At 36.0% G+C, this 15,510-nt stretch overlaps 1 protein-coding gene across 4 annotated transcripts in view; it reads right to left on the bottom strand.

Annotated features, from left to right (window-relative positions):
• LMBR1 (limb development membrane protein 1) overlaps positions 1–15,510 on the bottom strand; it is a 211,306-nt gene that overhangs the window by 41,079 nt on the left and 154,717 nt on the right. For all 4 annotated transcript variants that reach the window (XM_050785718.1, XM_050785721.1, XM_050785719.1 and 1 more), the window contains 5 exons: positions 15,337–15,413; positions 14,631–14,708; positions 12,359–12,432; positions 12,031–12,121; positions 10,716–10,782 (listed from right to left, as the gene is read on the bottom strand). In XM_050785718.1, coding sequence (XP_050641675.1) covers positions 10,716–10,782; positions 12,031–12,121; positions 12,359–12,432; positions 14,631–14,708; positions 15,337–15,413 — 387 coding nt within the window. The remainder of the gene's footprint in view (positions 1–10,715; positions 10,783–12,030; positions 12,122–12,358; positions 12,433–14,630; positions 14,709–15,336; positions 15,414–15,510) is intronic.

Here is a 15,510-nt window from a genome sequence, read left to right as displayed (position 1 = left end):
ACATCTGCTTTTCTGGGATAGGAATCTTGGTGATGTGAAACCTCCCTGACTGCACATCCGTTCACAGGCTCTCTGCAGGGGGAAGCAGATCACGCGCGGTTGGCTCATTCTGGCAGCCCAACCTGGCATTCTCTTTACATAATCCTGCATGCAGTTTTGTATTTACAATAATCAGGAGCATTTCATCTTTTATTCTGTAGCAATAGTTTCAGGGGGTCTCCCTACAAACAACAACAACAAAATGACTTCATTAAAAAGTGAGCAAAGGACACACTTGAAAAAGCGGGCAAAAGACAGACTTTGAAAGAAGTCATACAAATGGCCAACTAGCATATGAAACCACGTCCCACATCACTAATCAGAGAAATGCAAACTAAACCACTATGTGATACATACATCAGTCAGAATGGCTACTAGTAAAAAGTACAAAAACAACAAATGTTGGAGAGGATGCAGAAAAAAGGGAATACTTATATACGGTTGGTGGGAATGTAAATTATTACAACCTCTATGGAAAAACAGTATGGAGATTGCTCAAATAACTGAACATAGAACTACCATCTGATCCAGCAATCCCACTACTGGGTATCTACCCAAAAGAAGATAAATCATTCTATCAAAAAGATGCCTGCACTCATATGTTTATAGCAGCACTGATCACAATAGCAAAGATATGGAATCAGTCTAAGTGCCAATCAATGGATGACTGGATAAAGAAAATGTGGTATATATACACAATGGAATATAATCCAACCAGAGCCAAGAATTAAATCACATATTTCACAACAACATGGGTGGAATCATCATCTTAAGTGAAACAAGTCAGATACAGAAAGACAAATGCTGTTATGTTCTCACTTATAGATGGGAGCTAAATCACGTATTCACATGGATGGAGGGTGCAGAGTGATAGAAAATGAAGACTGAAAAAGGCGATGGGGTAGGAGGGAGGCTGGATGATGAGAAATTATTTAATGGGTATACTGTACATTATTCAAGTGACAGACACCCAACGAGCCCTGACTACACTACTACACAATCTATGCATGCAACAAAATTGCACTTGTACCCCCATAAATTTATATAAAAATAAATTAAACTGTGGTATATCCAGAGAGTGGAATCCTATTCAACGTTAAAAAGATACGAGCTATCAAGCCATGAAAAGATATGGAAGAACCCTAAATATACGTTAAATGAAAGAAGCCTAGCTTAAAAGGCTATATACTGTGTGATTCCAACTATATGACATTCTGGGAAAGGTAAAACTACCGAGACAGTGAGATCAGTGGCTGCCAGGGGTCAGAGAGGGAGGGATAAACAGACAGGGCACAGAGGATTTTTAGGGCAGTAAAACTACTCTGCGTGATGCCATAATGGTGGATATGGGACATCATACATTTGCCCAAACCCAAAGAACGTACAACACCAGGAATGAGCCCGAATGTAAACTCTGGACTCTGGGTGATAATGTGTCAATGTAGGTGCATCAACTGTAACAAACGTGCCCCTCTGGTGGGAGATGTTGGCAACAGGGAAGGCTCTGCATGTGGGGGATAGGAGGTACATGTGATATCTCTGCACTTTTCTCTCAATTTAGCTGTGAACCTAAAACTGCTCTAAAAAACTTGTCTCGACAAAAAAAAAAAAAAAAAAAAAAAAAAAAAGGCAAGTGAGTGGCTGCCTGGAGATGATGGTGGACAGGGGAACACGAGCGAAGTCCGAGGCGAGACATGTTTGGGGGTGATGAATATGTTCACTATCTTGATGGCAGTGGTGGTTCTACAGGTGTATGTACAAGTGAAAACGTATAAAATTGTCACTTTAAATGTGCAGTTTGTTGTATGTCAATTATACCTCAATAAAGCCGTTAAAATGTATTTACTAGACTTCAGACTATATACCCAATATCATGCATTAATATATTAATGTATAGCTGTACCAATTATTTATTTAGACACTCTATATTTTCTGTATTTGTTTTTGTGTTATAAGTTAAATTTTTAAAGAATTTTTGAGTCCCTACCATATTCCTACATTGTACTGTGCATATACTACAGAAGCTACAAAACAAGTATGTAAGACATTTATTCTCTTCATGGTATTGACAGCCTTCCTAGGAAGACAAGACTTTTTAAACAATGCAATATTTCCAGTATGGCCAAATGTCTATATACAAACAGTTAAGTGAAATGGGAAGCGAGAGTGTGTAAGTCTCCCACCGCATATGTGTGCTAAACATTGTGTGGCAGGCCATCCCTTTCTTCAAGGAGCATACAGCTTTATGCAGGAAAAGAAAAGCCATTAGGATATAATGTGATAAGTGAACTGGTAGATAAATGGAGAACTGCACTGAGTGTTATGAGAGTGCTCAGGAGATGCCTCATGGCAAACTTCACTGGTGGAGTTCATGGCTGAGCTGAGTCTTGAATGACATGTTAGGTTTTGATGGAGAACAGCTGGTGAAGAAAATTACTCACAGTAAACAAAAAAATGTGTTCAAATGCATAGAAGGCACAGCAGACATACTTTGTTTCTAACACACCTGAAGATTATGTCTTTATTAATAATGGCTCAGAATGTGAGGTTTGGAATGGCAAGAGATACAGACAGGGGTCAGGTATAGATCTTACGTGTTACCTTAAGGAAACTGTACAGTATTTGAATGACAAACGTCTTTGCAGGATTTGGAGCAGGGAAATGACAAGATCACACCTTCACTGTGCATGTGTATGTGTGGTGGGGATTGAACTAGCCCTTAAATAACAAGTAGACTCTGAATGGAGAGAAGGGACAGAGGAGGTGCCCCAGGTTAGGACTCCACACACCAGAAAGGCGACTTTCAAAGGTTCTTCCACTTGATCCCTCTTCCCTCATCAGGCACATGGCACTGAGAAGGCAAATGCAAACACGTAAAGGCTGACTTACTAAAAACAATCAGGCCCTGGCATTAGATTGCCACGCCAAGGACACAGAGAAGAGGACAAATATTTACTGAGTATCTACTGAGTAAAATCCTTACCAAAAAATTACCTCTTTTTTTTTTTTTTGAGACAGAGTCTCGCTCTGTCACCCAGGCTGGAGTGCAGTGGCGCAATCTCAGGTCACTGCAGTCTCTGCCACCCGGGTTCAAGTGATTCTCCTGCCTCATCCTCTCGAGTAGCTGGGATTACAGGCACACACCACCATGCTTGGCTAGTTTTTGTATTTTTAGTAGAGATGGGGTTTCACCACGTTGGCCAGGCTGGTCTTGAACTACTGGCATCAAGTGACCTGCCCACTTCAGCCTCCCAAAGTGCTGGGATTACAGGTGTAAGCCACCGCGCCCAGCCAAAAAATAACTTATTGAAGTGAAATGCACATAACATAAAACTAACCATTCAAAAATAAACAGTTCAAGGGCTTTGGGTGTATTCCAAAGAAATCCACTTTCTGTCTATGGATTTTCCTATTCTGGACGTTTCACAGAAACGGCATCGTACAATATATCAGCATAATATTTCCAAGGTCCATTCATGTTGTAGTACGTACCCATTTAGTTATCGTTTTTCTTTTTTAATTGTGATAAAATACACATAACATGAAATTGACCGATTTAACCATTTTTAAGTGTACAGTTCAGTGATAGGAAGTATATTCACCATCAGCACTATCCATCCCCAGAATTCTCTTCATCCTAAAAAATGAATAATCTATACTCATTAAACAAGAACTCCCATTCCTCCTCACCCTAGTTCCTGGCAACTCATGAAATGAACTACTCTAGATACCTCTTACAAGTGGAGTCACACTTGTAAAGAGGTGCCTTTTTGTGACAGGCTTATTTCACTTAGATGCCACTCCTTCCTATAGCTGAATATTCCATTATTTTGTTTATGTACCAAAATCTGATTATCCACTCATCCAATGATGGACACTTTGGCTGTTTCTACCTCTTGGCTATTGTTGTAATGGTCGTCTAAAATATTAATAGTAAAACCAAAATATCTGGTCAGAAAAGCTTAGAATATGGAAATAAAGACCACCAGGGCAAAAGCAAGACAAATGGAGTATCTTAGTTCATCTATCCTAGAACACAGTATACACTCAACATGGTGGCACCCACCGACATCAAAATTCTTATTGACATCAAAAATACTTATTAACTAGATGCTGTGAAAAATAAAAAGACACAGAAAATATAGTCTCGTCCTTTAAAGAACATAAAGTTTCATGAGAAAGTCAATACAGATAGGTACGTATAATACAAGGTTGAAAGTGCAAGACTCTGAGACACCTTCATGTGTGATGCAGGATCTCACTCTGCCTCCGAGAATAAAAAAGATTTGGATAGACAGAGAAAGGCGAATGGGAGAAGGCTATGGAAACAATGGGAATCAAAGCTTAAAGATGGAAAACTATATTTGCAAATACTGAATCGATTTTAGTCATGAGGATTTACATGCAACAATTTCATTTTGTTCTAATCTGGAGGCAATTTAAATTTAGTCGTCCAAAACTAGAGTATGTGAACTTGAAGACGAACTAAAATACAGTGAAAGAGAATGATAATTAGAGTCCAAGAAAGAACCTTATGTGCTAATTTTCAAAGAAGTGCACAACTAAGCCCTCCAGTGTGGATGGTAACTGGCTGTGATCTTCCTGAGGAAAGCTCTCCAGAGATGGGTCTCCAGGGTATGTTTCAGTCACACTTTCTCACTTGGAAACCTAAATACGTGCTTATTTCTTTTGGTTTGGTTTGATGTCTTCTTTCTCCATCCTTCTCAAAAGACATAGACATCCGCTCAGAATCTACTTCACGAACACTACTCTCACAAAAAAATACGAAAATCATATACTCAGCTCTCTGCTTTTTATGCTATACAAGTCTGACTCTTTTCACTCTTTAAAAAGGAAAATGAGAAGAAAGAGGTAGATGTGAGGCCAGGTACGGTGGTTCACATCTGTAATCCCAACGCTTTGGGAGGCCTACAGGGAGGATCACTTGAGCCCAGGAGTTCAAGACCAGCCCAGGTAGTAGAGTGAGACCCCATCTCTACAAAAAATTAAAAAGTTAGCTGGGCATGATGGTGGGCACCTGTTTTCCCAACTACTCGGGAGGCTGGGGTGGGAGGATCACTTGAGCCCAGAAGGTGGAGGCTGCAGTGAGCCGTGAATGACTGTGCCAATGAACTCCAGCCTGGACAATAGAGCTAAATCTTGTTTCAGAAAAAAGGGGTAGATGTGAGAAATATCACCAAGATGAAAGCGAGTACTGCTATGGGGTACTGGCGCAGAAGGTGGAGGCATTTACCGTAAGTCTCAAGTTTCTGGTTTGACCACTTGGATAGAAAGTGTCCCAGAGACTGAAAGGAAATATAGGTGAGAGAGAAATGACAGGTTCTGTTTTAGAAATGACCAGTGTGAGGTGGCAGGAGGACACCCATAAGTAGCACAGAGCTAGATTTCTCTGTTTTAGCTTAGGTTGGGTGGTGGTTTGGAGGTCTCGATCTGGGGGCAAGTGAATGGGTGGCAGTTGAGGAGCAGTAAAAGACACAGCTAAGGAGTGGCCAGAGAAGGAGGAGGGAGAAAGAGAGGAGAAGTGACCAGAGATGAAGACAGACAAAATTTGGGGGGTGAAATTACAAACAGTAAATGGCACGGAGAAATTAAAAACAGAATCCATAGAATTAGGCAGTTGCAAGGTCACTGGCAAACATTTAATTATCTCTTTCTGTAACTCTCTTTTGGTTAGAAATTAATGCTGATGTGACTGAGATCTGATAAAGGAAATTATTTGAAAACATTTTCTTCTTTTAACTCCCTCTAGGCAGCACATGAAGTTACGAGTCATCAGAAAGAAGGAGAATGCCAACAAAAGAATTAGCAACAAAGTAATACTCAGGTGAGATTTTTAAATTTTCTACAAAGTGCACATATATACACGCAAACACACGTATACATATGCACAGGAAAAGGTGTGAAAAGCTGTAATCCAAAGACATTTCTGGAAACTTGGAAGAGGAGATTGGAATTAGAAGTGGTGGACAGATCTCTAATTTTTAGTATTCTTTATCAGGACTATTTATTTATGCATTCACTTAAATCATTAAAAATTAAAAATACAATTTCCTACAAATGAGATAATCTGTTCATCTATCTCAGAATGACTGTGCATATGTATTATTAAGAATACTCAGCCTGGCTAGGCACGGTGGCTCACACCTGTAATCCCAGCACTTTCGGAGGCCAAGGCGGGTGGATCACTTGAGGTCTGGAGTTCGAGACCAGCCTGGGCAATATGGTATAACCCCGTCTCTACTAAAAATACAAAAATTAGCCAGGCATGGTGGCAGGCGCCTGTAATCCCAACTACTTGGGAGGCTGAGGCAGGAGAACAGCTTTAACCCAGGAGGCAGAGGTTACAGTGAGCCGAGATCATACCACTGCACTTCGACCTGGGCAACAGAGCAAGACTCCATCTCAAAAAAAAAAAAAAAAGGATTAAAGAAAAAAGAAAATACTCAGCAAGGCCAGGCACGTGGCTCCCACCTGTAATCTCAGCACTTTAAGAGGCCAAGGCAGGTGGATCACTTGAGCCTAGGAATTTGAGGCAAGCCTGGGAAACATGGCAAAATCCCATCTCTATAAAAAATACAAAAAAATTAGCCAGGTATAGTGGCGCGTGCCTGTAGTCCCAGCTACTCGGGAGGCTGAGGTGGGAGGAACGCTTGAGCTCAGGAAGGTGAGGCTGCAGTGAGCTATGATTGTGCCACTGCACTCCAGCCTGGGTAACAGAATGAGGCTCTGTTTCAGAATAGAAAAAAAAAAAGAATACTCAGATAGCTTGGAGGTCGTTATTCTTAGGACAAATTAGACCCTTTCCATAATTTGTCTAGTTTTAATTGTAACATTTTAATGTAACATTTTTCAAATTACCTCTTAAGGCTCCCTCCAGTTAAACAGTAATAAAGGAAATTACTTTCCCCATGAAAATTATACCAAAGTAAATTTAAAGTAGCTGAATATCAACAGGTGACTAAATTTAGGTATGTGTGACCGACAGACATTTTTTCAGACAGGGCTGTGTGCCCTGAAAGAAGTGTACTGTCAAGAAACACATTTCGCAGATACCAGGAATATGAGTTTTTAGGGTGGGATCATAAGCTGCTCTCTTAACTGTTTTAGACATTTGGCACAAAATATTTTTAGGAATTCTTTATTCTTAAAAATCTCAACTGCATATATAAGCTTATTGCTCAGATAGAAGAACATTAGTAATCAACCAAAAGTTAATTCATGTTATTCATTTATTATTTTCTATAATGTATCTGAATATAATAAAATCATATATACTTTTTGGTGAGAAATTTTCAATATAGAGATTGAAATTATTTTTATATCAATGTCATAATTAGGAATATATGATTCATACTTCCATTTCACATTCGTCATTGCTAAGCCTCTGTGAAAGCATTGTTTATTTCTGTTTCACAACAAGAGCTAGAGAAAGCTCAGGGTAAAGATAAACAGGGATTACCAAAACCCCAAATAAAGACCTCTCCAAAAAAGACCAGTTATGGAACAAGGTCCCTTCATCAAGAAGCAAAAAATAATCTACTTTACCTCCTGTAAGATAATAGACTATATGGAACCCAGATGAGAAATATGTGAAAATACTGAAAATAAATTCAAGCTGATTTGAAAGAGTGTTTTTGTTTTACTACCATAAGTACATTAAAAACAAATTGTATTTGGACCCTACATAACTTACAAGTTATAGAAAGAGCTTCCAAGATGAAAAATAACTGCAAAAAGAATTACAATATAGAAATTATTAAAAGCATTTCAAAAACTATCATTTGCATTTGCAAAAAATTTTCCTCTTTAAAGGAGAATTCAAATAAAGAATAACACAAAAAAGTCAACCTCTCAATTGTTTCATGATTAAGCATAATAAAGAACATATCAGCAATCACACAGAATCTATTCTTATAAAATTCATTGCAACATTTAAAATATTTTACTGCACAGAAGTTTGGACATCTATAGATAATTAGTTTGATCTTGTTCTATTTTCACCTTGTTTGCAAACACCTCCTTTAATCACCCTCAGAGTCTATTAAACGACATAGTAAATTGTTTACTAAAAATATAGACATCAAATCTCCCCAAATTTTGGATTCTGAAAACTTAAGTATAAACAGGCAGCCAAACAATGTTTTGAAAAATATATTCATTTACATGGCATTACTTTTGCAGGGTTCTAATAAAAAATTTTAAGTACGGATTCTTTGTGTTTCCTATGAAAAATAAAACCATCATTTATACTAATTCGATTTAACTAAGAATACATGGTCAAAATTTTTTTCACAACTTAATTCTTTGTGGCAAGTAATATGCTTATAAAATTTACTCAGTAGTGATTTTCCAGTTAGTACCAAATTTTTCATTCAAATATACAAGCTATTTAAAAGGAATTATTTAATAATAATAAATACGTGATATCACACCATGTACTTAAACCTAAAGCCTGTGATGCAGCAACAGTAACAGTGGGCAAAGTTTTAAAAAGGAAGCATGTCCACTGAACACTTTCATTTTTGAAGCAAAAACATCACCAAATTATTTCTTTTATAGTAGACTCAATGTATGTCAATTTGCAACCAAATTTATACTCTTCACTAAAAAAAACTGTTGAAATAATAGAGAAATTACATATATAGAGGTAAAATATGATTTTTCTTGTTATTGCATTTCTCATTTCATTGTAAGTGATGGGGCGCTGCTGGCTGATTTCACAGGAGCAAAGGAGACCACACTAAGGTCAGGGTTTCCTTGAGAGAGGCGACAAGAAAGACTGAAAAATGTCACAGCTTGGAATCTGATTGCTTAAATACATCCTCTATTCTAGTCTTATAAGCTTTTCAGCTGGTAAATCAAAATCCTGTTATACACTAGGATAATATTCAAGACAATTCTCTATATTTTATCTTCTTAAAATCAAAGACTCAATTCTAAAGGGTTAATAGAGGAATTACAAAGTAACTCTCTAGTTTGCATTTCCCATAATGCTAAAATAAAGCTTTTTCTTTTAGTCTAGAAATTTGCTTTTTTAATACTGTGAAAAGCCTCTATGAATCTGTTTAACGTATTTATTTCTTTTCATCTATTCAGTGCCACTGGGCATAACATGTAATGCAGTGCGTGTTGATATTTTGCAAAGCACCACATGACTCACTGTACCCTAATGCACTCCATTAATCCTGTTTGGACAGCTGGGTCCAGGCATTTGTTAGCTGCATTTTAATTGTTCCATCTTTCTTTTTTTTCTTTTTATTTATCTCTATGGCAAACTACTCTGGAATTTAATTTGTTGGCCTTCAAAAAGTAAATTTTACCATTAGTTTGTTTTCTTTGTATCAAAACTATACTCAGCATGTAATTTTCTTCCATAAAATCAGTATATATTAATGATTAGCAATCAATCTTAAATAACAGTACAGTGAATGAGTTTCATAAGTATTAAAATGATAGGCTGGCTGAAATAGAACAGAAATTATTTAATAGACTCATAATATAAATAACATTTAACATCAAATCAGGTTGCTAAAGAGCATACTTTCAGCATTTTCAAGATTCACATAAGCAGATGTCAAAACAATAACAAGTCCTATAAAGCAAACACAAAAGAAATAAGACTATTACACACACCAGTTTTTTATTAGCTTATGGAACAGTCGTCCCTTTACATTTACACTTTAATTTTGTTTTCTATTACAAACATGAAATCCTTTGTAAGAATTATGAAGATAACTACAAAGCTTCTACTTTCTTTGCACAGCCTGCATCCCTGATATCTGTAAGTCTTCAATAAATAATGGAGGCAATATGAGAGCTAATGCAAAAGCAACTCAAAGTTACCAGCAATTTTTGTTATGAGCAAGTAGCTAAAATTTAATGACCGAAATTTTCCGATCATTTGTGTGCACTCTTAAGTCAAAACCTAAGTCTAGAGAATTAGATAGAAATGCTTAATGAAAATTTTTGTCTGAAATAATATTTAGTGAAGAACTGAGAATATGGTCTACGATAGCATTTTATAAAAGGCGACTAAAGGAAGACTTACTCAACTATTTCAATGACAAAGTGAAAATCTGTTTTTCTTTTAAAAGATTATCAAATTCTCCATAAACTGAAACATTAAGAAAATGACAGGAATGAATGACAGACAAGTAGGAACTCTCAAGGGTGTCCTTTGAATCAGAGTGTGTTCTCAGAGATTACACTGCTTTCACCTCTATTTCGTGGACACAAAGCAGCTTAAAATAATTTACAAATGTTCAATTTTTTAAACCATACTAAATTATAAATGCTTAAAAACTTTTATATAGAAAAATTAGTTTAATGTAGTTTCCTCACTAGAGAACTCAAAAGCCTAACTTATGAATGTGTCAGTAAAAACAAAACACAACAAAAAACCAGCCCATTGTTTGGAGAAAGAATGCTTTTAAGTGTGTAAAAAATAAACGGTCTTTATTTGGTAAAAGTATTTGTCTTGGTATGCCCCTATACATAAAGTACAGAAGCAAAGGTATAAAATGATGTAGGAAGAAACACTGTATTTCAAAGGTAATCTTTATGAAAAAGTTTAGAAAGTAAAAGTTAAATAAGTTCAGTAAAGACAGTTTTTAAAAACATGGATCTTTAAGTGAAAATTTCTCAATGAAACTTACCCAGTGTTCTCGACATCACAGGCAGAGCAGAGCTCAAGACCAAGATGGACACACAATTTCCAATGATCTGTTATGAGAAATGAGAAAGAATATTGGGCAGTTAAACAGCAGGATGACAATCAAACCCAGTAACATTCTGAGAAATTCTTGTGCATTCTAGTTACCTAGTGTACTTTGCCGACTTCTTAATGATACTTACTATTCAGTACAGAATTTTCAAAGAAAAACACACTTTTAAAATAAATAAGGTTATATCTGTAAGTTCCAGAAGATGTTTACAGTAGCCAGCACAAATATAGTTATAGAATACTTAAATTACTTGACACCTAGATAATGCATTTTACATTACTGATTGCAGTTGTTAGTTTCAAAAGGCTCTGCCTGTCAAGTAACAAATAATTAACATATTGGAGACTTCGGACTACATTTTTAAGGCCAGATTATTGCTTAAGATCTCTTTTATCACATCTATTTCTAATGTTTATTATAAGATTTAAAAAGCACCAGAAATCCAAAACCTCTAAACTTTTGTAATAACGCATCCTATGTTTATTCTTCCATAGTAAATAAGAGGAGTTGAAAATACCAATTAATATTTATGATCACTTAAATTAGATACTAAATACCTCAACTACTTATTAAGTTTAAAGAAATAGCTGTGTGTGTGTGTGTGTGTGTGTGTGTGTGTGTAAAATAACTTCTCCCCTTCAAGTAGGCTAAAAATATAAAATAAAAACAAAACAAGCTTTCAGCTCTTATTAGTTATTCTTCTTTGTCAGCCTATGGGAATATTTTATAAAGATTCAGTCACTATATACGGCAACAGCCTTTTTATTCTGAAGCCAATGACATGTTGTGGAAAAAGTCAAATTAGCCTCAGACTACAAAACGTTTCTGAGTAGAACTCTTCCGTCTTACTTTAATTATTCAAATGTGAAATACTTTGTCTCTACTACTTGTAGCAACTAAGTTCTTCAGACTTCAAACAAGCTCCCTGAAGTACAGTTAGCACAATCCAAGTTACTCATTAGCAATACGCTTTCTTTAGAGGAAAAGGAGTCCTTTCAGGGGTCTTCTATAGCTAGTTAACAAGCTCTGCAGTTCTTTGCATTTACAGTGAATGGACGCCATCCAAATTAAACAGGGTACATCCCTTTCCCACTCACTCAGCATTTCGAAAATCTTCCAGTTTGTGTTTACGCAACTTACAAACAAATACCTATCACTGCAAATGAACCATTCAGGATGACTATTAAATAAAGCAGTCTGTCTGGGAAGGCAAGAGAGGCCACAGTCACCTAAGACTCTACCTTACCTTTGTCATAGTTGTGTCATCTTTCTTGGGAGTAAAGTTTCCAAAAAATCGAAGGCTATAGAAACCGACAACAGAGGACACCATAAGATAGCTGTGAGAATCAAGGAAAAAACTCTCCAACAGAATGCAAGTTTCCTAAGTTCTCAGCAGTCTCCAAAAAGTCTTAAGGCCCATAGGAAAAACAAAACAAGAAGCCACTTCAAGTGCTTGAGGAAGACTAGCCTGTTGTTTTCTCTTCTAGACAAGTGTCTTAGTAAATAACCACTGCCCCAGAAAACTAGGTATAAAATTTGGGGATAGGCTGAACGTTCAGCTAAAGAAAGGATACAAAATCAAAATGATTTCAAGTGCAGCTCCCACAAAACCAAATGTAGAAAGAGAGGCATTTCCTATTCCAGGCCCCTGGGGTGGGAGAAAGACACTTTTCAGAATTCAATGACACCATTATACTGGTTTCCCTAAAACAGCTGTTTCATAAATATAAGACAGTTGAAATTATGAATGTTTACTACTTTGAAATAACATCTAGACTTTCAAAGGCCAACAAGACATGCCATTAAACTGATTTCATCAACAAATTCAGGCACCATGTTAACAATTTTAATAAGCTCAAGAAAAATTACTTATCTCAAATGTAATTTAAGTTGCTTGTCAAGATGACATGATTATGCTTACTGTTATAAAATGGGGCAACTTGCCACTTGAGGAAAAAAAATCCTGAATAGTTTTGGGAAAGAGTTTTTAAAAATACCATAGAAAAATAAGAATAGGATATACAGCTATCTGAATGCTTACACAACATACAAAGATTACACAATCAAAGTATGTCAAAATTAAGCTAACAGTAGAAAGAGAGTAAATGTGCATATCCTGTTCCCATACCTGAAAGTGTCTTTTGCCCAAATTTTCCTTGGGAATTCAGAGTTACAAAAGATAAAACTGTTAACACCGATTTTTAAAAAGTAATGCTATAAATTTTTTCCTAAACAATTATCCCTATCTCAAAAACTATCTTTACCTAGAACTTTTAGAAAACACAAAAAAAGTTAATATTTTTACAATGAAATCTGAAAAAAAATCATTCCCTACTGAAATAGAACAGTATTTTCAAAGATTACTAATAAAAAAAAAGAAACTATCTGAATATTTTACTGGTCAGCACAGATTACATCTAATAGAAACAACAGGGATAATTAAGAATCTACAGTCAGCCCAATAAAAAATAACTTTTTGACAATCTTTTGAAGAATAAATAAATGATGCTAGTAGAAGGTGATGGGGTTCAGGACACACTACTCCAAAATATGGGGCCTAGTATTTGAGAAAACATAGGAAGGTCACATACTGATCTGCCTCCCTTCTCCTGTGAAGCAGGCCATAAGACCCCCGTTCGAGGGAGCCCTCCCCGCCACCCAGAGGAGAGGCACACCGAGAAGAATATGAACAGGCCTTGCCTGTTTATATCATTTATAATCATTTATAATCATTAGATCATACCCCTGTCTTCCAATCATACTTCCCCAATACTGTCCACTCTTCACCAAACCTGAGCATAAAAATACACAGCTTTTTCTGTTTTTTCTGGTCTTCTTCATTTCTGAAGACTCCTGTGATATGTAAAACTTATCTTAAATAAATTTGTCAGCTTTACTCTTGTTAATCTTTTGTTATAGGCATCTCAGCCATGAACCTTGCAATAGGTTAGAATAAGAAATTACTTCTTCTCCCCCACAAAAGCTTATTGATCAACAGAGATAATGCTTTGGAATTATGCTATCTCAAGAGAAGCCATGTAGGAAGGATGAAGATTATTTAATTTTTTTACACAATTATACAGGGATCTCCTGTAACGTACAACGGAGATAATGCTTTGGAATTATGCTATCTCAAGAGAAGCCATGTAGGAAGGATGAAGATTATTTAATTTTTTTACACAATTATACAGGGATCTCCTGTAACGTACAAGTCATTTTCTACTAAGCACTAAGAGGGATGGGTACAAAAATGTACCACAGGGCTTGGGACTTGTTTTGTTGGTATAGTAAAATGGGTTAAAAGTGACTAAGAAGTCAGTATAGTAAGTGACTTCCTGTTCTATCAGCGGGTTTGAGTATAAAACTAAGAAAAAGATAAGACTGTATGTGGAAAAGGGTAGTTTCTCGTCTGTCTGTAGGATGAGGCACGTGAAGCATGATGGTGGGCTTATATTCATGGAGAAGAGGCTGTTACTGAATACAACAATGGCAATAACAGATGGCACAAGGTCCTGGAAAGACTGGGGTCGGGGGATCTGAATCAAGACTGTGGCTAAAGGAATTTCATATAGCTGAATGAATTTCAGTAAAATCAAGATAAACTCTGATAAGAAATCTAAAAGGAAATTCCAACACTTGAAAAAAGGCCCTGTCAATCCAAAGTAAAAAATTAGACACAAAAACCACAGTTTATATTATAAAGGCTCTTTGCATAAAGAACTTCATATAACTTGAAGTATATACATGCACAAAGGTGAATGTTTTCATTAGTTTATTTCAAATACTCAGGGTATAGACATAGAATACTTTTGCAAAAGACAGACATTTTAAAGGATTTTACTTTACCCTTGTTCCTTTTGGCATTGCTGTTTCATCAACCAATAGGCAAAGAATATTACAAGCCACCAAGAGGACCGAGATGGACTACAAGACAAACAGCAAACTGTCAGCTCTCAAGACTTTTTACCAATACAAAATATTAAAATCTAGGTAACCAAATATATGTTTCAGAATAGAGGGAAAGCAGTCAAGACCAAAAGGCTATATATTAAACTAATCAGACTACAAACAGGAGCTGAAGAAATTCTAAAAGATTCTGCAAGTTATTGTAATTTCAAAGCTTGTGACAAAAGCTGGTAGCATAGATCCTTCTACTAAGTGATCTCACCAATTGGAAACACGCAACTCCACAGACTTAAAAAAGTGGTAAAATATTATCAGAACTAATTTCATAATGTAATTTTCATATTTTATCACAGAATTTAAAGCAGGTTATCTGCAACACCTTGTTTTCTTAATTTTTAATGAAAACAAAGACTGAATTTCCTCCTTTCATGAAGAAACAGATAATCTTCAGAATTTTTTTTAATTGCCATTAATTTCCATTTTTGCTTTACTGGATTTTCATAAATAAAGGCATAGATGGATTTTAATCCTGTTGATAGAAAACCAGTTTATGAAAAATCATTTATCTGAGGGAGCTGCCATACTCAAATGCTAAAGTAAATAATACATAATTTGCTTTTATTTAACTAGGTAAATAAATTCTTACTGTCTCAATAAGGAGGAGAACCATAACAGCGGGATACACCAAATTTCTTTCCCATGCTGAAGCCTTTTTTCGCCTCTCTATTAAAAGGAAAAACAAAATAAAACAAAGTTTTCTCCAGATTAACATTTTCATTCCATAATGCTATAATCTGTTTTTTACATAATTTCTTCTGAA

This window comes from Macaca thibetana, chromosome 3 (assembly GCF_024542745.1).
Source record: "Macaca thibetana thibetana isolate TM-01 chromosome 3, ASM2454274v1, whole genome shotgun sequence".
Lineage (NCBI taxonomy): Eukaryota > Metazoa > Chordata > Mammalia > Primates > Cercopithecidae > Macaca > Macaca thibetana.
This window is presented reverse-complemented; position numbering and strand designations above follow the sequence as displayed.